The sequence below is a fragment of the Trichomycterus rosablanca genome, chromosome 2 (assembly GCF_030014385.1).
Source record: "Trichomycterus rosablanca isolate fTriRos1 chromosome 2, fTriRos1.hap1, whole genome shotgun sequence".
Classification (NCBI taxonomy): Eukaryota; Metazoa; Chordata; class Actinopteri; order Siluriformes; family Trichomycteridae; genus Trichomycterus; species Trichomycterus rosablanca.
Genome location: NC_085989.1, coordinates 56,789,522 through 56,816,757, shown reverse-complemented (window position 1 = coordinate 56,816,757; position 27,236 = coordinate 56,789,522). Strand labels below are relative to the sequence as shown.

General features: G+C 46.3%; 1 protein-coding gene across 1 annotated transcript; it reads right to left on the bottom strand.

Moving 5' to 3' along the window:
• Positions 1 to 26,961, bottom strand: si:ch73-181m17.1 (uncharacterized). Its single transcript, XM_062987837.1, has 24 exons — positions 26,853 to 26,961; positions 26,208 to 26,273; positions 25,626 to 26,063; positions 25,125 to 25,547; positions 24,569 to 24,964; positions 23,826 to 24,230; positions 21,913 to 22,314; positions 21,339 to 21,710; positions 21,186 to 21,254; positions 20,560 to 20,970; positions 20,095 to 20,481; positions 19,949 to 20,011; positions 19,059 to 19,496; positions 18,594 to 18,980; positions 16,985 to 17,047; positions 16,429 to 16,824; positions 14,782 to 15,186; positions 6,509 to 6,628; positions 6,251 to 6,435; positions 5,531 to 5,685; positions 4,349 to 4,594; positions 4,095 to 4,257; positions 1,283 to 1,385; positions 1 to 147 (listed from the first exon to the last, which is right to left on the bottom strand). The coding sequence occupies exons 1-24, from the start codon at positions 26,959 to 26,961 to the stop codon at positions 140 to 142; spliced, it is 6,210 nt and encodes a 2,069-aa protein (XP_062843907.1). The 3' UTR covers positions 1 to 139.
• Between the last annotated feature and the right edge of the window lie 275 nt (positions 26,962 to 27,236).

Here is a 27,236-nt window from a genome sequence, read left to right as displayed (position 1 = left end):
AAAAGGCAGAAACAGGAGTAAGACCTTTATCTTTAAACAGTTTTACAACAATTAATATAGTTATATAAGATCATATCTCGTAATCTTGCCGAGGTCTTCAAAGAATGATTCGATAGATCAGGAGATCCACAGTGCAGGTCTATTCACCTGTAGAAAACAGTACCAAATCAGGTCAAAGATATTTCTTAGGACAGATGGATGTAAATAATAGATCTTGGAATATAAAAATGATTAGCTATGAGCTAATTACATTCCAAACTGTACTAGAAACACTTTGTAGTTCTACAATTACTGACTGTAGTCCATCTGTTTCTCTACATGCTTTGTTAGCCTCCTTTCATGTCAGGACCACCACAGAGCAGGTATTATTTAGGTGGTGGATCATTCTCAGCTGACATGGTGGTGGTGTGTTAGTGTGTGTTGTGCTGGTATGAGTGGATCAGACACAGCAGCGCTGCTGGAGTTTTTAAACACCTCACTGTAACTGCTGGACTGAGAATAGTCCACCAACCAAAAACATCCAGCCAACAGCGCCCCGTGGGCAGCATCCTGTGACCACCGATGAAGGTCTAGAAGATGACCGACACAAACAGCAGCAATAGATGAGCGATCGTCTCTGACTTTACATCTACAAGGTGGACCGACTAGGTAGGAGTGTCTAATAGAGTGGACAGTGAGTGGACACGGTATTTAAAAACTCCAGCAGCGCTGCTGTGTCTGATCCACTCATACCAGCACAACACACACTAACACACCACCACCATGTCAGTGTCACTGCAGTGCTGAGAATCATCCACCACCTAAATAATACCTGCTCTGTGGGGGTCCTGACCATTGAAGAACAGCATGAAAGGGGGTAACAAAGCATGTAGAGAAACAGATGGACTACAGTCAGTAATTGTAGAACTACAAAGTGCTTCTATATGGTAAGTGGAGCTGATAAAATGTACAGTGAGTGTAGAAACAAGGAGGTGGTTTTAATGTTATGGCTGATCGGTGCATACTGTAGTGGTGTTGATTACATCAGAATAAAACCACCTGATCCTTGATGATTCCACTACTAGTAGTGCATTGGAAAGGTGCTTTTAAAAAGCTCCAGGATACACTTGTGTAAGGGCACAAGTTAAAAGATGATACAAAAAGATTTCAGTGGCTTTTAACATGTTATGAGTATCGTTCAGAGCATTCATAAGACGTGGAAGGTGTATAACACCACTGACACTGAGGATATTGATCAGGAAATCTAGTCAAGTGCAGCTTGAATTCCATTCCACATGTTTACCTGTACTTTGGGCAGTCCTGATAAAAGGTCCCATGGAGATCAAGGTGCTGTCATGGAGGTCTACAGACCTGAAAACTCTTTGGTGATTGTCAGGTTCGCAGTTCTGCAGGAGAGACGGCAGATTAAGTCAGTAGCAGCACTTTTGTATCTAATACGTCATGAAGAACGCTTTCTAAAAAGTGACATTAATTACCATCACAATGTGAATAACAAACAGCTGATGTTCAAGAAAAGTCTGAGTGTGTTTGCTGGGTTTTCTTTTCTGACTTTGTTTATCTGTGTCAGCATTAAAACAGACTATCCGTCCCTCTGTAGTTTGTGACTGAGGAGATCGAATCTAACCCGTATCCCCTCCGAAACATGAGCAGCAGCCGGATGCATTTTGCCACCCACACATTTATGAGTTTGGCGCCACCTATCGTTGCATGCGGAGAGACACACCCTAAGGGCGCTGTTCCTCATCCCTGTGCAGGCGCCTCTAATCAGCCGGCAGAGGTCGTAATCGCATTCTGACAGAGAGAGACCCACATCCGGTTCTTTGTCCCGCCCCCCAACTGAGCAACCGGCCAATCGTTGCTCATACAGCCGCCCAGCTTCGAACCGGGGAAGCAGAGCTGGATTCGATACCATGTGTCTGGAATCCAGCCCTGGTTGCAGCATGTGTTTTTTTTTACCGCTGCGCCACCTGAGCGGCGTTTGTAGTTGTTTTAATAGAGCTGACAAATGCTATGCATCTCAACAGCATATTATATGGCGGACCATATATATCCAACTTCCAGCACCTGTACCACAGGGATGCTCAGATCAAATCAAGAGGTGTGGCTGCTGACACCCACCTCACCATCACCCAAGTTAGATTTAAAGAGTCCGAGACCTAGACCACACCAACACAGATAACGTTTGATATGTTTTTATTTTTGGCAACAATGATATTTTCTCTTGTTTTGTGAAACAAATCCATCACGTCTGCCGGACCAGCCTCTTTCCCAGCGTACTGGTTCCCTCGCTGCACCTTCCAAGTATTTCTGCCTTGAGTTTCCCTGTTCCATGCCACCCTCCTCCTCTCTGGTCTCCAGTGTTCATGTTGGTTCCGTCTTCCCCCGTCTCCAGGTCCCCTTGCTGCTCTCCTAGTAATACCTGCCCTGAGCCTACTTGTTTTATTGTCCTTAATAAACCTGTTAAACTCACCTCTGTGTCCGTGGTGTGGTGCTCTTAGCACCACCCTCAGAACAAAATCATACTATATATATATACATATCGGTTCCCCTTTTGCTGCCATAACAGCCCTGCAACCGTGATGCTCTGTGTATTCTGACTTCTTTCTATCAGAACCAGCATGAACTTCTTCAGCAATTTGAGCTACAGTAGCTCGTCTGTTGGATCGGACCACACGGGCCAGCCTTCACTCCTCACGTGCATCAATGAGCCTTGGGTTTACCACTGTTCCTTCCTTGGGCCACTTTTGATAGATACTGACCACTGCAGACCAGGACACACCCCACAAGAGCTGTAGTGTTAGAGATGCTCAGATCCTCCCTCACGCTCGTCCATTTTTCCTGCTCCTAACATCAACTTTGAGGATAAAATGTTCACTTGCTGCCTAATATATCCCCCCCACTAACAGGTGCCATGATGAAGAGATAATCAGTGTTATTCACTTCACCTGTCAGTGCTCAGAATGTTATACCTGATCGGTGTATATTTAAATTTTGATTTGGGTAACCCAAATAGCTTGTGGGAAGAAGCTTCTTCTCATCCTCTCTGTTTTGGCTTTCAAGGCACGAAAACGCTTCCCAGACCATAACATAGAAAACAGTCAATTACTGGGATGACTGGGGTCCTTTACTATCTTCCTGGCCCTTGACCAGCACTGTTTCCTGTATATGGGTCAGGAAGTTCGGTCCAGATGATGCTCTCAGCTGAACACACCACCCTTTGGACAGCCTGCCTGTCCTGCTTGGTGCTGTTTCTGAACCTTTCAATGGTGCTTGTGTAGAAATTACAAAGCACCTTGGAGGACAGTTTAAAGTCCCTTTGTGGGCACAGGTTATAGAAACATGTCCATCTGCTTTGGTAATAATGCCTGGCAGGGGGCATGAAGGTGCAGATGGTCGTCGGTGGTGGTCTCTTTGGTCAGTCTCTGCGCCTCATCAGAGGTATTGCGCTGCACCACGATTTTGTTCATGCCTTCATGCCACCTGCATGCTCTGTGAGGTTGGTATATTTTGTTTCCGTCTACCTAGATGTGGGCACTCTGATCTTTTTGAGAGGAAGTTTGGCGTGTGATGGAGTGATGGAGTAACCATACCGGACGGACAGGCTGCCTTCTGAACATAGCTTACAGATGAATCCACTTTGGGCACTGGCTGTGTCAGTGATTAGCAGCTGCTGTGCTACTTTTTACTACACTCATCATATTACTTCATACATTCCTCTGTGGTTGTTTGTTTTACTGGGGCATGTCACCAGTGTCCCTGTGGGGTAAGCACATGGTCATCAGAGCTCTCCAACATACTCTGACAGCTCCATGCATATTGGGTTTATTCTTATTCTTGCAGTTACAGGGCCACACCGTCCACCTCAATGCCAAAGCCTGACCCCACACCGTCCACCTCAATGCCAAAGCCTGACCCACTCATTACACATTACACATCTGTCTTGGACTGAACAAGTCTCAGTGTTGCTGGTGTTGAGTTACTGATCAGAATGTTAAGGGTTCAGCTTTGCCTAGTTATTTCCAAGCTTCCAATCCTCAACTGCACATTGTTTTTTAATCATGTACCCTGTGATTTGGAGAACTTTACTGACTTACCACTGCACAGTTGTTGCCCTGCCGGCTGCAAAGGTGAATGCGACAGTGGAGGAAGACCTTGGTGTGACTGCCTGTAAAGGAGAACATCTTGAAGGAGAAACGTCCGGTTGTGGAGTTACCGTTCTCAATCATTTCCACCGAGTCATCCTCTGGATTAGGACACCTGAAAATGTTATTATATTATAATAAATGAATAAATTATTATAATAGGTAACACGTCCACCTCCACATACAGTTCAATTCCATTTACTTACTCGTTTACAATGAGATCCCAGCGGATACTAGAGTTCCCATCGTTTACCGGTGTGGCCCAACACGAATCCATCACCGCGGCAATCTGCCTGCTGTCCACCCCCTGAACAAAGACCCCGATGTAGATCCGCTGGTCCACCTCTATGTCCAGACTTCCGTTGTAGGGTTGGGAGAAGGTGGCATCCTGATAGGGAATGATCCTGACCTGGTACATGCCCTCTTCGCTCACGAAGGACTTGTGCACCACGCTTTGGAAACACAAGACCGCAGATTAATTAGTAGACGGATTAAAAGACTTAAAACAAACAAAACAATATTTTGCATATAGTGCAAGGTGGCATGTTTTGTGGCATGGTGGCATGTTTGTTGAGTGGTAAATGTCATGACAGATGCCATGTCAGCTATGAGAGGTGGAAGAATGTGGCATAAACAGGTCAGGTCAGATGTTGTAACGGTTGTTGAAAGGGCCATGGGGAAGTCTTGAGCCTGCATGAAGCGCTCTCGACCCAACAGCAAGTAGGGCATGGGTTTGATTCCCGCAGCCAGGGTGCTTTCTGTATGAAGTTTGAATGAGGATTTCTGAGCGCTCCTAAGACCATTACTTGTCACACAAATGGAATGTCTATTCTTTAAAGCAAATATGAGGTAATATGAAGGCAGTTGTAGCCTAGTGGTTATGGTACTGGACTAGTAACCAAAAGGTCGCTGCCAGGTTGCCACTGGTGGGCCCTTGAGCAAGGCCCTTAACCCTCAATTGCTTAGACAATGTACTGTCACAGTGCTGTAAGTAGCTTTGAATAAATGCTAAAAATGTAAATGTAAAAGAAGGATATTTTCCCATCTTTTAGCATCTGTGCTAGCTGCTACACCTGTGGATATTTATATAATTCTCGGGACCGCACTGTCTATGTAAAGAGGTCTCTAGACCTTGAGTCTCCACGTTCAGCACCATAAAGTAGGACTGCCTTGCCCTTAACTGAACAGCCTTCACCCTCTAGTACTATTTGCTGAGACATCCTTCCACCCTGAGACTACATGCTTCTTCAATCACGTGTTGCTATCTGGCATTACAGGCTGGACAGCGTTCTGTTGTGTTCCTACATGAGACAGCCACTGTCCTCTAGAATGATCTGAAAGGTACTCACATACTAAGTCAGTAATAAACCTGGAGCCCCTTCTCATACCTCTGAAGAGGATTGAACTCTTTCTCCATAGTGAGGGTCTGAGTGAGCTGGTAGATGCAGGAGAAATGAAGTTCGAGTTGTTGGGGTCTGACGATGAAGCCTCCTGTTGAGACCCCCTGGATGTAGTTCTTGTAGATGAAATGAGTGCCGTTGGCCTGTGGGTAATGTTAGAATAGTAAAAGAACATCACTGTTTACGCCACATACAAGCTCCATAATAAATTATACCGTGTATCTTCTCATAAGAACTACATACAAGGAAAGTAAATGAACCACTTTACATTAAATCATTCATTTGCGGTGGGTCATACTCCCCTGGAATCACCAAGCGCACTGTGGTAACCTTGAATAGAACGCCTATTTATTATGGGGTCTCAGCCACCCTAATCGTCTAAGACATACAATATTGTCTGTATGGAGATGCCAGGCTGGCCGATAACAATGCTGCATGTTTAAACCTTGGATCCCAGCAGTAACAGGTTAGATAACATTATGACCACCTTCCTAACATTGTGTCCCCTGTTGGATTAGTCAAGGCATGGAGTCCACTACACCCAAGAAGATGTGCTGTGGAAAACTGGCACCAAGATGCCAGCAGCAGATCCTTTAACTCCACGGATCGGACTTGTTTGTCCAGCACGTCTCACTCACGTACCCTTTGAGTAAAGTGGTTCAATACTCGTTTCCTTCCCACAGTTTATGATATTGGAGTTCTCCGTACCGTGAAATCTGTACCACAAATGTTGGCATCGTGATCAAAATAGAACACCAGTCTCCCGTCCTGAACCGCTCCTCTGCAGCTGGGGTCACTCAGGTGCAGGTTCTGAGCCATAAAACCAGCTTCAAACAGCTGACAGCGGGACAGAGACACGGTGCTAGAGCTGCCCTGACAAACCTCAACAGCATCTGGAGGAGAACATATAAGAAACTTTGTAACTGGAGCGTGGTTCTGCTTTTACACTAATATATTAAAACTTACCATAAGTGCTTGGGTTTGATCTGGGATAATTCTTATTACAGAAGCAGCCATAGACGCCATTTTTCTTCCCACACCATTCATCCCTAGTGCAGTTCAGCTCCTCACAGGGGTCCAGCGTTACTGCTAAATACACCAAGTAAGTTCAATTATCATTTTTGAGTTGATTCCCAGCATTGTTAATAATCCGAGTGTTTTACCAGAACTGGTGCCAGTGGGTGCACTAGTGGGCTTTACAAATGCAGTCTCATTTCTAAAAATGAGAACATTCTATAATACAACCTCAAATCAGAACAAATTAGGACAGGATGAATCTGAGATATCTCATGTTTTATCTGCTGCATCACAGAAGTGTAAATGACTTTTACCAAGAGCACTGACACACCCCTATACCATGACACACCCTAGTACTGACACACCCCCATACCATGATACACCCTGGTACTGACACACCCCTATACCATGATACACCCTGGTACTGACACACCCCTATACCATGATACACCCTGGTACTGACACACCCCTATACCATGATACACCCTGGTACTGACACACCCCTATACCATGACACACCCTACCATGATACACCCTGGTACTGACACACCCCCATACCATGATACACCCTGGTACTGACACACCCCTATACCATGATACACCCTGGTACTGACACACCCCTATACCATGATACACCCTGGTACTGACACACCCCTATACCATGACACACCCTACCATGATACACCCTGGTACTGACACACCCCCATACCATGATACACCCTGGTACTGACACACCCCTATACCATGATACACCCTGGTACTGACACACCCCTATACCATGATACACCCTGGTACTGACACACCCCTATACCATGACACACCCTACCATGATACACCCTGGTACTGACACACCCCCATACCATGATACACCCTGGTACTGACACACCCCGATACCATGACACACCCTGGTACTGACACACCACATACCATGACACACCCTGGTACTGACACACGCCCATACCATGACACACCCTGGTACTGACACACCCCCATACCATGATACACCCTGGTACTGACACACCCCTATACCATGACACACCCTGGTACTGACACACCCCCATACCATGACAGACCCTGGTACTGACACACCCCCATACCATGACACACCCTGGTACTGTCACACCCTCATACCATGACACACCCTGGTACTGACACACCCCATACCATGATACACCCTGGTACTGACACACCTCTATACCATGACACACCCTGGTACTGACACACCCCCATACAATGACACACCCTGGTACTGACACACCCCCATACCATGACACACCCTGGTACTGACACACCCCCATACCATGACACACCCTGGTACTGTCACACCCCCATACCATGACACACCCTGGTACTGTCACACCCCCATACCATGACACACCCTGGTACTGACACACCCCCATACCATGACACACCCTGGCACTGACACACCCCCATACCATGATAGACCCTGGTACTGACACACCCCCATACCATGACACACCCTGGTACTGACACACCCCCATACCATGACACACCCTGGTACTGACACACCCCCATACCATGACACACTCTGGTACTGAAACACCCCCATACCATGATACACCCTAGTACTGACACACCCCCATACCATGACACACTCTGGTACTGACACACCCCCATACCATGATACACCCTGGTACTGACACACCCCATACCATGACACACCCTGGAACTGACACCCCCCCATACCATGACACACCCTGGTACTGACACCCCCCCATACCATGACACACCCTGGTACTGACACACCCCATACCATGACACACCCTGGTACTGACACCCCCCCATACCATGACACACCCTGGTGCTGACACACCCCATATCATGACACACCCTGGTACTGACACACCCCCATACCATGATACACCCTGGTACTGACACACCCCCATACCATGACACACCCTGGTACTGACACACCCTCATACCATGATACACCCTGGTACTGACACACCCCCATACCATGATACAACCTGGTACTGACACCCCCCATACCATGACACACCCTGGTACTGACACACCCCATACCATGACACACCCTGGTACTGACACACCCCTATACCATGACACACCCTGGTACTGACACACCCCCATACCATGACAGACCCTGGTACTGACACACCCCATACCATGACACACCCTGGTACTGACACACCCCCATACCATGATACAACCTGGTACTGACACCTCCCATACCATGACACACCCTGGTACTGACACACCCCATACCATGACACACCCTGGTACTGACACACCCCCATACCATGATAGACCCTGGTACCGACACACCCCATACCATGATACACTCTGGTACTGACACACCCCCATACCATGACACACCCTGGTACTCATACACCCCCATACCATGACACACCCTGGTACTGACACACCCCCATACCATGATACACCCTGGTACTGACACAACTCCATAAAATGACAGACCCTGGCACTGACACACCCCCATACCATGACAGACCCTGGTACTTACACACCCCCATACAATGACACACCCTGGTATTGACACACCCCCATACCATGACAGACCCTGGTACTGACACACCCCCATACCATGACACACCCTGGTACTGACACACCCCCATACCATGACAGACCCTGGTACTGACACACCCCATACCATGATACACCCTGGTACTGACACACCCCCATACCATGATACAACCTGGTACTGACACCCCCCATACCATGACACACCCTGGTACTGACACACCCCATACCATGACACACCCTGGTACTGACACACCCCTATACCATGACACACCCTGGTACTGACACACCCCCATACCATGACAGACCCTGGTACTGACACACCCCATACCATGATACACTCTGGTACTGACACACCACCATACCATGATACACTCTGGTACTGACACACCCCCATACCATGACACACCCTGGTACTCATACACCCCCATACCATGACACACCCTGGTACTGACACACCCCCATACCATGATACACCCTGGTACTGACACATCCCCATACCATGACACACTCTGGTATTGACACACCCTCAAACCATGACACACTCTGGAACTGACACACCTCCATACCATGACACACTCTGGTACTGACACACCTCCATACCATGACAGACCCTGGTACTGACACCCACCCATACCATGACAGACCCTGGTACTGACACCCCCCCCCATACCATGATACACCCTGGTACTGACACACCCCCATACCATGACAGACCCTGGTACTTACACACCCCCATACAATGACACACCCTGGTATTGACACACCCCCATACCATGACAGACCCTGGTACTGACACACCCCCATACCATGACACACCCTGGTACTGACACACCCCCATACCATGATACACCCTGGTACTGACACACCCCCATACCATGATACACCCTGGTACTGACACACCCCCATACCATGTCACACCCTGGTACTGACACACCCCCATACCATGATACACCCTGGTACTGACACACCCCCATACCATGACACACCCTGGTACTGACACACCCCCATACCATGACACACCCTGGTACTGACACACCCCCATACCATGATACACCCTGGTACTGACACACCCCCATACCATGATACACCCTGGTACTGACACACCCCCATACCATGACACACCCTGGCACTGACACACCCCATACCATGATACACCCTGGTACTGACACACCCCCATACCATGACACACCCTGGTACTGACACACCCCCATACCATGATACACCCTGCTACTGACACACCTCCATACCATGATACACCCTGGTACTGACACACCCCCATACCATGACACACCCTGGTACTGACACACCTCTATTCCATGACACATCTTGGTACTGACACACCCCCATACCATGACAGACCCTTGCACTGACACACCCCATACCATGATACACCCTGGTACTGACACACCCCCATACCATGACACATCCTGGTACTGACACACCCCCATACCATGACAGACCCTGGTACTGACACACCCCCATACCATGATACACCCTGCTACTGACACACCCCATACCATGATACACCCTGGTACTGACACACCCCCATACCATGACACATCCTGGTACTGACACACCCCCATACCATGACAGACCCTGGTACTGACACACCCCCATCCCATGATAGACCCTGGTACTGACATACCTCCATACTATGACAGACCCTGGTACTGACATACCCCCATACCATGACATACCCTGGTACTGACACACTTCCTTACCATGACACACCCTGGTACTGACACACCCCCATACCATGACAGACCCTGGTACTGACACCCCCCCATACCATGATAGACCCTGGTACTGACACCCCCCCATACCATGATAGACCCTTGTACTGACATACCCCCATACCATGACAGACCCTGGTGCTGACATACCCCCATACCATGATACACCCTGGTACTGACACACCTCCATACCATGACAGACCCTGGTACTGACATACCCCCATACCATGACAGACCCTGGTGCTGACATACCCCCATACCATGATACAACCTGGTACTGACACCCCCCATACCATGACACACCCTGGTACTGACACACCCCATACCATGACACACCCTGGTACTGACACACCCCTATACCATGACACACCCTGGTACTGACACACCCCCATACCATGACAGACCCTGGTACTGACACACCCCATACCATGATACACTCTGGTACTGACACACCACCATACCATGATACACTCTGGTACTGACACACCCCCATACCATGACACACCCTGGTACTCATACACCCCCATACCATGACACACCCTGGTACTGACACACCCCCATACCATGATACACCCTGGTACTGACACATCCCCATACCATGACACACTCTGGTATTGACACACCCTCAAACCATGACACACTCTGGAACTGACACACCTCCATACCATGACACACTCTGGTACTGACACACCTCCATACCATGACAGACCCTGGTACTGACACCCACCCATACCATGACAGACCCTGGTACTGACACCCCCCCCCATACCATGATACACCCTGGTACTGACACACCCCCATACCATGACAGACCCTGGTACTTACACACCCCCATACAATGACACACCCTGGTATTGACACACCCCCATACCATGACAGACCCTGGTACTGACACACCCCCATACCATGACACACCCTGGTACTGACACACCCCCATACCATGATACACCCTGGTACTGACACACCCCCATACCATGATACACCCTGGTACTGACACACCCCCATACCATGTCACACCCTGGTACTGACACACCCCCATACCATGATACACCCTGGTACTGACACACCCCCATACCATGACAGACCCTGGTACTGATACACCCACATACCATGACAGACCCTGGTACTGATACACCCCCATACCATGATACACCCTGGTACTGACACACCCCCATACCATGACACACCCTGGTACTGACACACCCCCATACCATGACACACCCTGGTACTGACACACCCCCATACCATGATACACCCTGGTACTGACACACCCCCATACCATGATACACCCTGGTACTGACACACCCCCATACCATGACACACCCTGGCACTGACACACCCCATACCATGATACACCCTGGTACTGACACACCCCCATACCATGACACACCCTGGTACTGACACACCCCCATACCATGATACACCCTGCTACTGACACACCTCCATACCATGATACACCCTGGTACTGACACACCCCCATACCATGACACACCCTGGTACTGACACACCTCTATTCCATGACACATCCTGGTACTGACACACCCCCATACCATGACAGACCCTTGCACTGACACCCCCCCATACCATGATACACCCTGGTACTGACACACCCCCATACCATGACACATCCTGGTACTGACACACCCCCATACCATGACAGACCCTGGTACTGACACACCCCCATCCCATGATAGACCCTGGTACTGACATACCCCCATACTATGACAGACCCTGGTACTGACATACCCCCATACCATGACATACCCTGGTACTGACACACTTCCTTACCATGACACACCCTGGTACTGACACACCCCCATACCATGACAGACCCTGGTACTGACACACCCCCATACCATGATAGACCCTTGTACTGACATACCCCCATACCATGACAGACCCTGGTGCTGACATACCCCCATACCATGATACACCCTGGTACTGACACACCTCCATACCATGACAGACCCTGGTACTGACATACCCCCATACCATGACAGACCCTGGTACTGACATACCCCCATACCATGATACACCCTGGTACTGACACACCCCCATACCATGATACACCCTGGTACTGACACACCCCCATACCATGACAGACCCTGGTACTGACACACCCCCATACCATGATAGACCCTGGTACTGACATACCCCCATACCATGACAGACCCTTGTACTGACACACACCCATACCATGATACACCCTGGTACTGACACACTTCCATACCATGATACACCCTGGTACTGACACACCCCCATACCATGACAGACCCTGGTACTGACACACCCCCATACCATGACAGACCCTTTTACTGACACACCCCCATACCATGACAGACCCTGGTACTGACACACCTCCATACCATGACAGACCCTGGTACTGAAACACCCCCATACCATGACACACCCTGAATGTTCATTAATAAATGAAATGAAGTTGAGTAGATAAAAAATGAAATATCTCAGGTTCATCCTGTCTGACATCAAATAAGATTTTTAAGTTTTTTATTTCATTTACATTTTTCATACTGTCCCAACTTTTTCTGATTTGAGGTTGTATGTAATTAAAACAAGAATGTGTAATTTGTATATTCTTATCTCTAATGGAAACTTTCTTACTCTCAATTAAGGGCAAAAATAAATAAATAACAAAATGTGCGTTCTCTTTTTGAATGCTTTTTCTATACAATAAAATAAAAAATAATAAATAATAATACTAGTTTACCAGTCATGGTAGCGGTGGATGTTATAAAATCATCTGTTACAGGACTGGTAGTCGGTGTAATGCTGTTTACATCTGTAATAAAGACATGAAAAAAACAAAGAACGTGTTTTAATGGTAACAAATCTTTGTTAAAATATACACATTTCTGGACTAAATGAAATAAATTACTGAAATAAATGACCTAACACTTACTGAAGTTTGTTTACATATTTAATGATAAGTTACAATGTCAGTGGCAGTGCTTGTTTTTATAGCTTTGGTCATCAAAGCTAATTATGTTAATGTAACTACAGCGGTACCTTGAAATTCAACGTCAGTTTATTCTGGGAGTGGCGTTGAGTTTAAAAGATTGTTTTCCCATAAGGATGTTTGGGAAACCATGTGTCCATGGTCCTGTAGAACTGCATATATTTTAGGCTGATGTATAATAATAAGTTTGTTTCTGACACGTATACACTGAAAATACCACGAATATAATATAAAAACACTGATATACAATTACAAACAGTTAAAACTCAATAAAAATACAACAAAAGCTGCATTTCAGATTTACTTCTTTATTGTTTCCTGACGCTTCTTATTTAGTGGAGGAACTTATGAGCAGTAATAATGAAGAGAAGTTTAGTGCTCCTGTCTCCTTCTTTTACTACATTAAACCACGTTAAGCTTTATTTAGACTCTGGGAGAAGCTGATTCTGATTCTCACCATTTCTCAGAAGCTCGAGCTGTTACACAAATTTAAAAGTGAAACAGGGAGGAAAATCCAGATAAACACAGATACACGTGGAGCTGTAACACTGGATCTGATGGTTATTCCACACTAATGCAGATTCGTCTCATGTTCTCACTTTGATGATGTTTCACTGCATGAGCCGAACGCTGAACAAAGTGACAAAGTCGCATAAACGTCGAGTTTAGGGGGAACGTTGTGTTTAAGGGTTCAAATCTCTTGACAAAAGGTGTGAGTTTAGAGGATGCTGAGTTACGAGGTACCGCTGTACGTGAATATGTATGGTGTAAAGAATTTAAAAAGTTGATCATATTATTAATGTTGCTTATAGCCAGATTAAAGGGCTAAATTGTTAAAGTGAAGTTATATAAATGTATACAAGGCAAACAAAGAATGAAAACTGGTGCAGGAATGCTGACCCCTAGTTGCTTGACCGTATGCTTTCAGGAGTGTAAAATGTTTGCATGAATGTGTCTGCTGAGCGACATCATGATGATTCTGCTTTTACCTGCACAGTAAGCTGACGGACAGGTGGGGGGGCTGACAAACTCGTACACATAATAATTCCCTGGACAAGCTTTCACTTGAATCTGATGGACGTAACTGCAGCAGCTAGCAGCCGAGCTCCCACAGACCTGGCGGGTGACGACGCCATCTGCATCTCGTGGATGAGAACCGTTAAGCCAGAGAGGAATGTTGGTGCCACACATCTGTGGATTAACGCATGATTCTGGCATACGGATGTTGTTCCCTTGAAAGAGAAGCCGATACCAACCGCTCCAGCTGTTGTACATGTCACAGCGGGAACCCCACCACCACCATGAATAGTAGTCGTGGTAGCTGTAAGACATCATGTTGTTTGTAGCTCTCCAGGTTTCATCCAGCACTTTGTAATGATTACAGGGTTCGAGTACTGTAACAGAAAAGGAAAACGCTAAAGTCATGCTACAGTATATTGAATACCAAACCAAGAGTACTGTAGTATAAATAAAGACTATGTAATCATAATTCCTAAATAAATAAGCTTCTTGTACCAGTTGCATTCATGTAACTACTTAAGAATTACAAGGAAACAAGGTGTTCCATCATCTTTGTATTAATAAGAAATTCCCCTCTTTATGATGCATCATACATTTTCAATAGAAGACACGCTGATCAGCCGTAACATTAAAACCACACACTGTCCATTTTATCAGCTCTACTTACCATATAGAAGCACTTTGTAGTTCTACAATTACTGACTGTAGTCCATATGTTTCTTTACATGCTTTGTTATCCTCCTTTCACCCTGTTCTTCAATGGTCAGGACCCTCACAGGACCACCACAGAGCAGGTATTATTTAGGTGGTGGATGATTCTCAGCACTGCAGTGACACTGACATGGTGGTGGTGTGTTAGTGTGTGTTGTGCTGCTCTGAGTGGATCAGACACAGCCATGTCCACTCACTGTCCACTCCTACCTGTAATGTACCTAATTGGTCCACCTTGTAGATGTAAAGTCAGAGACGATCGCTCATATTGCTGCTGTTTGAGTTGCTTATATTATAGATCTTCATCAGTGGTCACAGGACGCTGCCCACCGGCCGCTCTTGGGTGGATATTTTTGGTTGGTGGACGATTCTCAGTCCAGCAGTGACAGTGAGGTGTTTAGAGCCACTCATACCAGCACAACACACACTAACACGCCACCACCATGTCAGTGTCACTGTAGTGCTGAGAATGATCTGTCCAATGGTTCTGACCATTGAAGAACAGCATTATAGGAGACTAACAAAGCATGTATAGAAACAGATGGACTACAGTCAGTAATTGTACGTAGAACTACTCAGTAGATGGTGAAACATTAAATTATTTGCAGTCTTGCACTAGGAACTGACCTGAGTGAGTTCTTTCCTTGAGTTTGGAACAAAGTGGTGAGCCTTTTTATAACCAATCATGATTACCTCACCTGCTATCAATTAAAATGCTTACTGTGAAATGCTGAACCTTGGATATTATATAAACTTTCCACTCTTATTTTGCCTTTGTCCCAACTTTTTGGGATTCATTGCAGGAATTAAATTACTAGTCAATATTTAGAGACTGTTTTGGTGTGCTAAAAAGAGTTTGTTTTTAATCTTTTATTTGATAAGATATTATAATGACAAACATTTACCTGCACAATATGTCGGCATTGGAATGGACACGTCAGGCTTAACCAGTCTGTACACGTAGTAATCTCCTGGACACGCTTTGACTTGGATCGGGACGGTCACCGAGAGTGAACTACACTGATCGTCAGAGAGGGCGTAGACGTTTCGAGTGACGACACCATCCTTCGGTTTCGGGTGGGCGCCACCGAGAATGAGTGAGGTGTAGCCACCACACGACCTGATGTTTGCACACCAGTCGGCCATCTTAGCACTCCTACCCTGGAGGTAGAACCGGTACCAGCCGTCCCAGTCAGTAATCGTATCGTCATGCCCACTGTAGAAACCGTATACACTTCTCCAGTCATCATGAAGGATGGTGTGGTTGGAACAGGGGTCAGCATGGTAATGGTCAGTAGGTGCTGTGGAGACCAACATAATGATGGTAGATGTTAGTTTAGGGATTGTACTGACCACAACATGACCAGTGGAAAGTCATTTCTAAACCAGCCTGAACACACAAGGTGGAATCAAACTCAGACATGTCTAGATCAGGTCCGGTTATTAATCATGTTAACTTACCGACGCTCACAATGTTTTCTTCATCACTGTTTGAGGGTGTCGCCGGCACAGTGCTGTTGGCATCTGCACAGAGAAATGAAGGTGATTATATAGTGGGGAAAATAATAATTTGATCCCCTGCTGATTTTGTAAGTTTACCCCCTTACAAAGACTTGAACAGTCTATAATTTTTATGGAAGGTTTATTTTAACAGAGAGAGACAGAATATCAACAAAAAATCCAGAAAAAAAACATTAAAAAAAGGTTATAAATTAATTTGTATTTGATTAAGTGAAATAAGTATTTGATTTAAATCTCTCGACCACCATGGGCAAGACCAAAGAGCTATCAAAGGATGTCAGGGACAAGATTGTAGACCTGCACATGGCTGGAATGGGCTACAAGACCATCAGCAAGAAGCTTGGTGAGAAAGAGACCACTGTTGGTGCGATAATTCGACAATGGAAGAAATACAAGATCACAGTCGATCGCCCTCGCTCTGGAGCTCCATGCAAGATCTCACCTCATGAAGGTAAGAATGATTCTGAGAAAGGTGAGGTCAGTCCAGAATTACACGGGAGGAGCTTGTCAATGATCTCAAGGGAGCTGGGAGCACAGTCACCAAGAAAACCATTAGTAACACACTTTGCCGTAATGGATTGAGATCCTGCAGTGCCCGCAAAGTCCCCCTGCTCAAGAAGGCTCATGTACAGGCCCGTCTGAAGTTTGCCAATGAACACCTGAATGATTCAGAGAAAGCTTGGGAGAACGTGATATGGTCAGATGAGACAAAAATTGAGCTCTTTGGCATCAACTCCACTCGCTGTGTTTGGAGGCAGAGAAATGCTGGATATGACCCCAAGAACACCACCCCCACTGTCAAACATGGAGGTGGAAACATTCTGCTTTGGGGCTGTTTCTCTGCTAAGGGTACAGGAAGACTTCATCACATTGAGGGGCTGATGAACGGGGCCATGTACCGTAGAATCTTGAATGAGAACCTCCTGGCCTCAGTCAGAACACTGAAGATAGGTCGTGAATAGGTCTTCCAGCATGACAATGACCCAAAACATGCAGCCAAGGCAACAAAGGACTGGCTTAAGAAGAAGCACATTAAGAACCTAGAGTGGCCTAGACCTTAATCCAGACCTTAATCCCCTAGAAAATGTGTGGAGGGAGCTCAAACTTCAAGTTTCCAAGCGACAGCCTCGAAACCTTCAGGATTTGGAGAGATTCTGTAAAGAGGAGTTGGCCAAAATCCCCCCTGAGATGTGCACAAACCTGGTGACCAACTACAAGAAACATCTGACCTCTGTGCTTGCAAACAAGGGTTTCTCCACCAAGTACTAAGTCACATTTTGCTAGGGGATCAAATATTTATTTCACTTAATCAAATACAAATTAATTTATAACCTTTATTTATAATAGTCTTATAAATCTCCTTTTTTTTTTTGATATTCTGTCTCTCTCTGTTAAAATAAACCTTCCATAGAAATTATAGACTGTTTAAGTCTTTGTAAGGGGGTAAACTTACAAAATCAGCAGGGGATCAAATACTTATTTTCCCCACTGTACATAGAAGAAAGATGGAAGAAGCTAAACGTTCCATCAGAACATGAATCCATCATACCTGCACAGTAAGCCACATTGCAGTAGTCCGGACGCACAAACTCATAGACGGAGTAGTTTCCTGGACACGCTTTGACCTGGATCATGGTGGATTTGTAGTAGCAGCAGTCGCTTCCAGCATTTCCACAGACCTGCCGGGTCACCACACCATCCTCTATCTGAGGATGTGGGCCGTTCAGCCACAGGGGGTAGTAGGTACCACATCTGTTCACGTCCACACAGCTCTCGGGCATCTGGATGTTCATGCCATGGTACAGGAGCCGGTACCAGCCGTTCCAGTCGAAGTAGTAATCACAGATGTTCAATCCAGATGCATTAGTGGCTCTCCATGGTTGGTCCAGAGAGGTGTAGTTGTCACATGGATCGTAGTCTGGACGCTTGACAGTCACTGTAATGAGAAATATTGAACATTTACAGCATTAAAGAGGAACTTCAGCACAAACATGACACATGGAAGAGCAGCTACCTGCACAGTAGGTGGGTTTTGGTATCCATACGTCCGGCCTGACCAGTTTATAGACGTAGTAATCTCCTGGACAGGCTTTGACTTTAATGGGTTTGGATGTGTAGTGGGTGCACTGGCTTCCAGAAGAACCGTAGATCTCTCGAGTGACGATCCCATCCTCTAGCTCTGGATGAGAGCCACCCAGTGAAAGTGGGGTGTAGCCACCACAAGACATGGAGCTCACGCACCACTCGGATATCTGAGCGCTCTCTCCCTGTAGGTACAGTCGATACCAGCCGTCCCATCTCATAAGGGTGTCGTCATGACCGCTGTAGTAACCGTAGTAACTGTAGTAACCGTAGTAACTGTAGTAACCGTAGTAACCGTCGGAGGGCCGTCTCCAGTCGTCATTAAGAAGCGTGTAGTTGGAACAGGGGTCTGAATGTTCTGAATCAGCTGCTATGGAAAAAAGAGAAACAGTCTGAGGTTCATATACACAGATAAGGCATAACATTATGACCACCTTCCTAATATTGACTCCACTAGACCCCTGAAGGTGTGCTGTGGTATCTGACACAGTGGTCAGCATGGGCACCCTGACTGGTCTGCAGCCCCATCCGCAACAAACTGTGCTGCTCTGTGTATTCTGACACCTTTCTATCAGAACCAGCATGAACTTCTTCGGCAGTCATCATGAAGAACGGTGTGGTTAGAACAGGGGTCAGAATGGTAGTGATCAGTAGGTGCTGTGGAGACCAACATACTGTAATGATAATAGATGTTAGCTTAGGGATCTTACTGACCACAACATGACCAGTGGAGAGTCATTTCTAAACCAGCCTAAACACAAAAGGTGGAATCAAACTCAGACGTGTCCAGATCAGGCCTGGATATTAATCATATGAACTTACTGATGCTCATGTTGGTTTCTTCATCACTGTTTGAGGGTGTCGCTGGCACAGTGGTGTTGGCATCTGCACAGAGAAATGAAGGTGATTCTACGTAGAAGAAAGATGAAAGAAGCTAAACGCTCCACCAGAACATGAAACCATCATACCTGCACAGTAAGCCATGTTGCAGTAGTCTGGACGCACAAACTCATAGACGGAGTAGTTTCCTGGACACGCTTTGACCTGGATCGTGGTGGATTTGTAGTAGCAGCAGTCTGATCCATCATTTCCACAGACCTGCCGGGTCACCACACCGTCCTCTATCTGAGGATGGGGGCCGTTCAGCCACAGGGGGTAGTAGGTACCACATCTGTTCACGTCCACACAGCTCTCCGGCATCTGGATGTTCATGCCATGGTAGAGGAGCCGGTACCAACCGTTCCAGTCGAAGTAGGAATCACAGATGTTCCATCCAGATGCATTAGTGGCTCTCCATGGTTGGTCCAGAGAGGTGTAGTTGTCGCATGGATCGTAGTCTGGACGCTTGACGGTCACTGTAATGAGAGATATTGAACATTTACAGCATTAAAGAGGAACTTCAGCACAAACATGACACATGGAAGAGCAGCTACCTGCACAGTAGGTAGGTTTTGGTATCCATACGTCCGGCCTGACCAGTTTGTAGACGTAGTAATCTCCTGGACAGGCTTTGACCTTGATGGGTTTGGATGTATAGTGGGTGCACTGGCTTCCATTAGAGCCGTAGATCTCTCGAGTGACGACCCCATCCTCTAGCTCTGGATGAGAGCCGCCCAGTGAAAGCGGGGTGTAGCCACCACAAGACATGGAGCTCACGCACCACTCGGATATCTGAGCGCTCTCTCCCTGTAGGTACAGTCGATACCAGCCGTCCCATCTCATAAGGGTGTCGTCGTGACTCTTGTAGTAACCATAGTAACCATAGTAACCGTCGGTGGGCCGTCTCCAGTCGTCGTTGAGAAGCGTGTAGTTGGAACAGGGGTCTGAATGATCTGAATCAGCTGCTGTGGAGGAAAGAGAAACAGTTCTATTAAAAGAAGCAGAACAATCTTCAGTTATCCGAAGTTCATATACCCAGATTAGGCAAAACATTATGACCACCTTCCTAATATTGTAACCCGACGAGGCACGGACTTCACTATAATCTGTGCTATTCACTTCACCTGTCAGTGCATGTAAAAATGATCCACATCTGTATAAAAAGGATTTAAACACTCACTTGTAGTGCTGTTGGTTGGTCCTTCAGTCTCTGCAGATGTTTGCTCTCTGGGTGTCGTGGTGTTTCCATCTACACACACCAGAGGAGAAATTGAACAAGGATACAAAAGTCTTTGTAAAACGCACAAGAAAAGAAGCCGATCGTGGATCGTACCTGCACAGTACGCCATGTGATCGTAGCCCGGGCTGACGAACTCGTAGACGTAGTAGTTCCCTGGACACGCTTTGACCTGGATCGTGGTATATCCGTTAAAACAGCAGTTATTCCCATCATTTGCACACACCTGCCTGCTGACCACGCCCTCTTTTATCTGAGGATGAGGGCCATTGAGCCACAGGGGGTAATGAGTACCACATCTGTTCACGTCGACACAGCTCTCGGGCATCCTGATGCTCATGCCGTCGTAGAGGAGGCGGTACCAGCCGTTCCAGTTGAAGTAGTGGTCACCAGTATCTAGTTTAGGCTGGTCACTGGCTCTCCATGGTTGGTCCAGAGAGGTGTAGCTGTTACATGGATTGTCAGTAACTGTAATGAGGAAGAGTCGATGTTACTTTCAACAATAAGGTGAGCAGTGGGCGTTCAGTCAAGGGTTTAGTGAAAATGAACAGTTAGAGCCTCGACTCTGGAACTTCACATTATCAACCAATGAAAACACAGAACCTTGAAGGTCACATGACACGTTTACATCCTTCATGAAGACTTATTCTATTTACATATAAACTAATACCTGCACAGTACGTAGGTACCGGGATCGATACGTCTGGCTTGCTGAATTTATAGACGTAGTAACCTCCTCTACAGGCTTGGATCTGGACCGGTTTGGACCTGTAGGCAAAGCACTGCCCCCCTGCGGAGCCGAATACCTCTCGAGTGACCACGCCGTCTTCCACCTGTGGATGAGAGCCGTTGAGCCAAAGCGGGGTGTTACCGCCACACGCAGCGTCCCTCACGCACCACTCGGGGATCTGAGCACCCTTCCCTTGCAGGTACATCCGATACCAGCCATCCCACTGAGTGAAGCGGTCATCGTGGCGGTCAGAGTAATCAGAGTAAGTGGAATGCATGCTCCTCCAGTCATCATCAAGAGCTGTGTAGTCTCTGCAGGGGTCGAGTGTGTGTGGTGTTGTTGCTGGGGAAGAAAACATGATACAGAGATTCAACGTGCTTATGGGTCTGGATGTGGTCATTTTATACTGGACATGGTTTTACCACATGGTCACTGCTGCCCTGAGGGTAGTTAGGGGTTAGGAGTTTATGGTTAGGGTTAAGGTTAGGATTAAGGTTAGGGTTAGGGTTTAGTGTTCAGGTTTAAGGTTAGGGGTTAGGGGTTAGGGTTAAAGTTAGGGTTAAGGCTAGGGTTTAAGGTTAGACTTAAAGGTTAGGGTTTAGTGTTAGGGGTTAGGGTTTATGGTTTAGGGTTAGGGTTTAGTGATAAAGGTTAGGGTTTAGGGTTAAGGTTAGGGGTTAAGGTTAGGGGTTCGGGTTTAAGGTTAGGGTTTAGGGTTAGGGGTAAAGGTTAGGGGTTAGGGTTAAGGTTAGGGTTTAAGGGTTAAGGTTAGGGTTTAGGGTTAAGGTTAGGGTTTAGGGTTAAGGTTAGGGTTTTGGGGTTAGGGTTAAGGTTAGAGGTTAGGGTTAAGGTTTAGGGTTAGGGGTTAAGGTTAGGGTTTAGTGTTAGGGGTTAGTGTTTAAGCAATGCAATGCTGTCTGTCCTTATTTATTGATCCTTCAAAGGCACTTGATACTGCTGATCACATGACTTTAATCAAACGTCTTTCAGCTGTCGGGTGGTTTGCAAATTATTGAACAAACAGAACCCAGGCTGTTCAGATAGAGGCTTCTTCCTCAGAGCTATTACAAGTACACAAGGGTGTCCCTCAAGGATCTCTGCTGGGCCCATTATTATTTACTATCTACATAAGTGATCTTGGTCCCAATATTCCAAACTCAACTTTTCATTTCTATGCTGATGACCCTGTCATATACTGCACAGCACCCATCACTGTAACTTTTATATCTAATCAAACATTTTTAGTACAACATACGTCAATTATTTAAGTTTTTTTAATCTACTAAAAAGTTCAAGTGTAATAAACAAAAAAATTAACTCAAAAAAGTTAAGTTAGGGTAAACAAGTTGTATATTATTAAGTGTAACCCACATTACAACTACAACTCTTATACTGACACTTTTACCCTTTATTACATAGTAAAAACAGATTTTTATTAATAACTTCAATAGCTTTTAAAGTATTCGTCATATTGCTCAAGAACAGTATTGGTTGACTGGGAGTTGTAGTTCCAGCAGTCTGCTTATGTAAGCTGGAGCCCTTACATAAATAAAATGAATAAATAACAAAGTCTGCACTTAAACAGAGACTAAATAAAGGCTCATGGGCTCACAGGTTCAATAAGGACCTACTGTTAGTCATGTTCCACTCTGCACTGCTGTCCTCGATTGATGGCGCATAAGTCATGGTGTTTATATCTGAAGAAAAACAGAAGAGCAGCTCAGTTCAATAAAACATTGATTATTTTACACTTTCTATACATTTACTCACACAAAGTTAGCTTAGCACAGCAATAAACATCGCTACAAAGTGAGTTAGCTGTTAACACGACTAGTTGTGATCAGTATTCGTACCTGCACAGTAAGCTGACGGACAGGTGACGGGTCTGACAAACTCGTACACGTAATAATTCCCTGGACAAGCTTTCACTTGGATGTTATAGGAGTAATAACAGCACTGGTAGTGCTGGTTCCCACACACTCGCCGGGTCACGACGCCCTCTTCCTGACGTGGGTGAGAACCACTGAGCCACAGAGGAACCTCAGTGCCACACGATCCCTGATTTACACAGTATTCTGGCATCCTGGCGTCATATTCAAGGTAGGTCAGTCGATACCAGCCGTTCCAACTAGTGTAGCTGTCACAATGTGTTGTTGGATGCGACCACCACCCGTAGCTGTAGTAGCTGTAAGAGACCATGTTGTCCGTTGTTCTCCAGTTTTGGTCCAGTAGATTGTAATTATCACAGGGCTCAAGTACTGTAACAGAATAAAGGTTCTTAATCAACACCACAAGTTCAATAGATCAACTTTTCTATGTGATGTTTATAACTAATTAATCTATTGTGGTTTAAGCACCGATATGTAAATGCTGAACAATATTTGTAATTAAATGATTACTTTATTATAACTAGTAGTAGCAGAAATGAGTGGGAGGGTAACGAGCACATCAGGGTTCATCAAGGAAGTAAAAATAAAATAAATCAGAGCAGAAGGAGACAGGGAGTGATGATTTGGGCGAGTAGGAAGAGTTGGGATGGGAGATGAAACTGGGAGATGAAACTGATGGACAGAGAGACGGTCAGAAGTGAATTCACCTGCACAATATGTCGGCATTGGAATGGACACGTCAGGCTTAACCAGTCTGTACACGTAGTAATCTCCTGGACACGCTTTGACCTGGATCGGGGTGGACGCCGAGAGTGAACTACACTGATCGTCATTGAGGGCGTAGATGTCTCGAGTGACGACACCATCCTTCGGTTTCGGGTGGGAGCCACCGAGAATGAGTGAGGTGTAGCCACCACACGACCTGATGTTTGAGCACCAATCAGGCATCTTAGCACTCGTGCCCTGAAGGTAGAACTGGTACCAGCCGTCCCAGTCAGTAATCGTATCGTCATGCTCACTGTAGGAACCGTGTACACTTCTCCAGTCATCATGAAGGATGGTGTGGTTGGAACAGGGGTCAGAATGGTAATGATCAGTAGGTGCTGTGGAGACCAACATAATGATGATAGATGTTAGTTTAGGGATCTTACTGACCACAACATGACCAGTGGAGAGTAATTTCTAAACCAGCCTGAACACACAAGGTGGAATCAAACTCAGACGTGTCCAGATCAGGTCCGGTTATTAATCATATGAACTTACTGATGCTAACGTTGGTTTCTTTAACACTGTTTGAGGGCACAGTGCTGTTGGCATCTGCACAGTAAGCCACGTTGCAGTAGTCTGGACGCACAAACTCATAGACGGAGTAGTTTCCTGGACACGCTTTAACCTGGATCATGGTGGATTTGTAGTAGCAGCAGTCGCTTCCAGCATTTCCACAGACCTGCCGGGTCACCACACCGTCCTCTGTCTTAGGATGGGGGCCGTTGAGCCACAGGGGGTAGTAGGTACCACATCTGTTCACGTCCACACAGCTCTCCGGCATCTGGATGTTCATGCCATGGTAGAGGAGCCGGTACCAACCGTTCCAGTCGAAGTAGGAATCACAGATGTTCAATCCAGATGCATTAGTGGCTCTCCATGGTTGGTCCAGAGAGGTGTAGTTGTCGCATGGATCGTAGTCTGGACGATTGACAGTCACTGTAATGAGAAATATTGAACATTTACAGCGTTAAAGAGGAACTTCAGCACAAACATGACACATGGAAGAGCAGCTACCTGCACAGTAGGTAGGTTTTGGTATCCATACGTCCGGCCTGACCAGTTTATAGACGTAGTAATCTCCTGGACAGGCTTTGACCTTGATGGGTTTGGATGTATAGTGGGTGCACTGGCTTCCATTAGAGCCGTAGATCTCTCGAGTGACGATCCCATCCTCTAGCTCTGGATGAGAGCCGCCCAGTGAAAGTGGGGTGTAGCCACCACAAGACATGGAGCTCACGCACCACTCGGACATCTGAGCGCTCTCTCCCTGTAGGTACAGTCGATACCAGCCGTCCCACTGAACAAGGCTGTCATCATGAAGGTAATAGTAATAATAGTAATAATAATAATAACTCTGGCCAGGTCTCCTCCAGGTCTCGTCTAGAACGGTGTAGTGGTTGCACGGGTCACGTTTGAAATCATCCGGTGTGGTTACTGTGGAAAACGTTCACAACATTCATGAGAGGTGCTTTATTTATCCAAAGGTCTGAATATTAAATCTGCAAAATAAACCTTGTCAAGTTTGTACCTCATAGAGTAACAGAAACCAAAAGGTTTATTGTCTTTAAAGTGACCTACCCATGACCGTAGTTGTTCTACTGGTTTCGGTCGATGATGCAGTGGTTGACGTTATGGTGCTGGCATCTGAAGAAGGTAAAGAGATTACCACACATAGCATTACAGTCTGTTTCTACAGGATAGAGTAAGAAATCAGACCACAGTACCAAATCTTATATAAGCTCGAGCCCAGAAACGTCAGCTGTGGTTCTAGATGTTGTTCATAATGGCTTCCACTTCCAGTCAGAGCTTGACCTTTAGTAAACGTGTGTCTTAGTTCTTAGTGCTAAGTCTGTCTGATGCTGGATTACCATCTCTAGTGGAAAGGTATACCAACTAAGCATAACATTATGACCACTGACAGGTGAATTGAATAACACTGATTAACTCTTTATCATGGCATTGATGTGTCCGATCCGATAGACGAGCTCCTGTAGCTCAAACTGCTGAAGAAGTTCATGCTGGTTCTGATAGAAAGGTGTCAGAATACACAATTTGTTGCGTATGTGGCTGCATAGCCGCAGACCAGTCAGGGTGTCCATGCTGACCCCTGTCTACTGCCGAAAGCGCCAACAATGGGCACGAGAGCTTTGGAACTGGACCATGGAGCGATGGAAGAAGGTGGCCTGGTCTGATGAATCACGTTTTCTTCTTGTGTTTGCTTGCCTGGGGAACACACGGCACCAGGATGCACTATGGGAGGAAGGCGAGCCAGCGGACGCAGTGTGATGCTTTGGATGACGTTCTGCTGGGAAACCTTGAGTCCTGCATCCATGTAGATGTTACTTTAACACGTAGTTCCTACCTAAGCATCGTTACAGACCATGTTCACCCTTTCATGGAGACGATTCCAGACATCCCAAGTCTCCCGGGAAGTATACTTTCTAGTGCACTATGTAGGTAACATGAATGCGTTATCTAATACACTATCTAGTGCACTATTTAGGGAACATAAATCCGTGATCTGATATACAATCTAGCACACTGTGTAGGGAACATAAACCAATTGTCTAATTCACTATCTAGTGCACTATGTACGAAAACATAAAT

What these genes read in the sequence shown, in the direction of transcription:
- si:ch73-181m17.1 (XM_062987837.1), bottom strand. Translation starts at nt 26,961, where the DNA reads ATGGATGCAGGACTCAAGGTTTCCCAGCAGAACGTCATCCAAAGCATC. An exon ending in TGGTGCCGTGTGTTCCCCAG is followed by an intron (nt 26,274 to 26,852) that starts GCAAGCAAACAC and finishes TACCTTCTTCAG; the next exon opens with ATGCCAGCACCATAACGTCA. An exon ending in AAAACCTACCTACTGTGCAG is followed by an intron (nt 20,482 to 20,559) that starts GTAGCTGCTCTT and finishes CTCTCATTACAG; the next exon opens with TGACCGTCAAGCGTCCAGAC.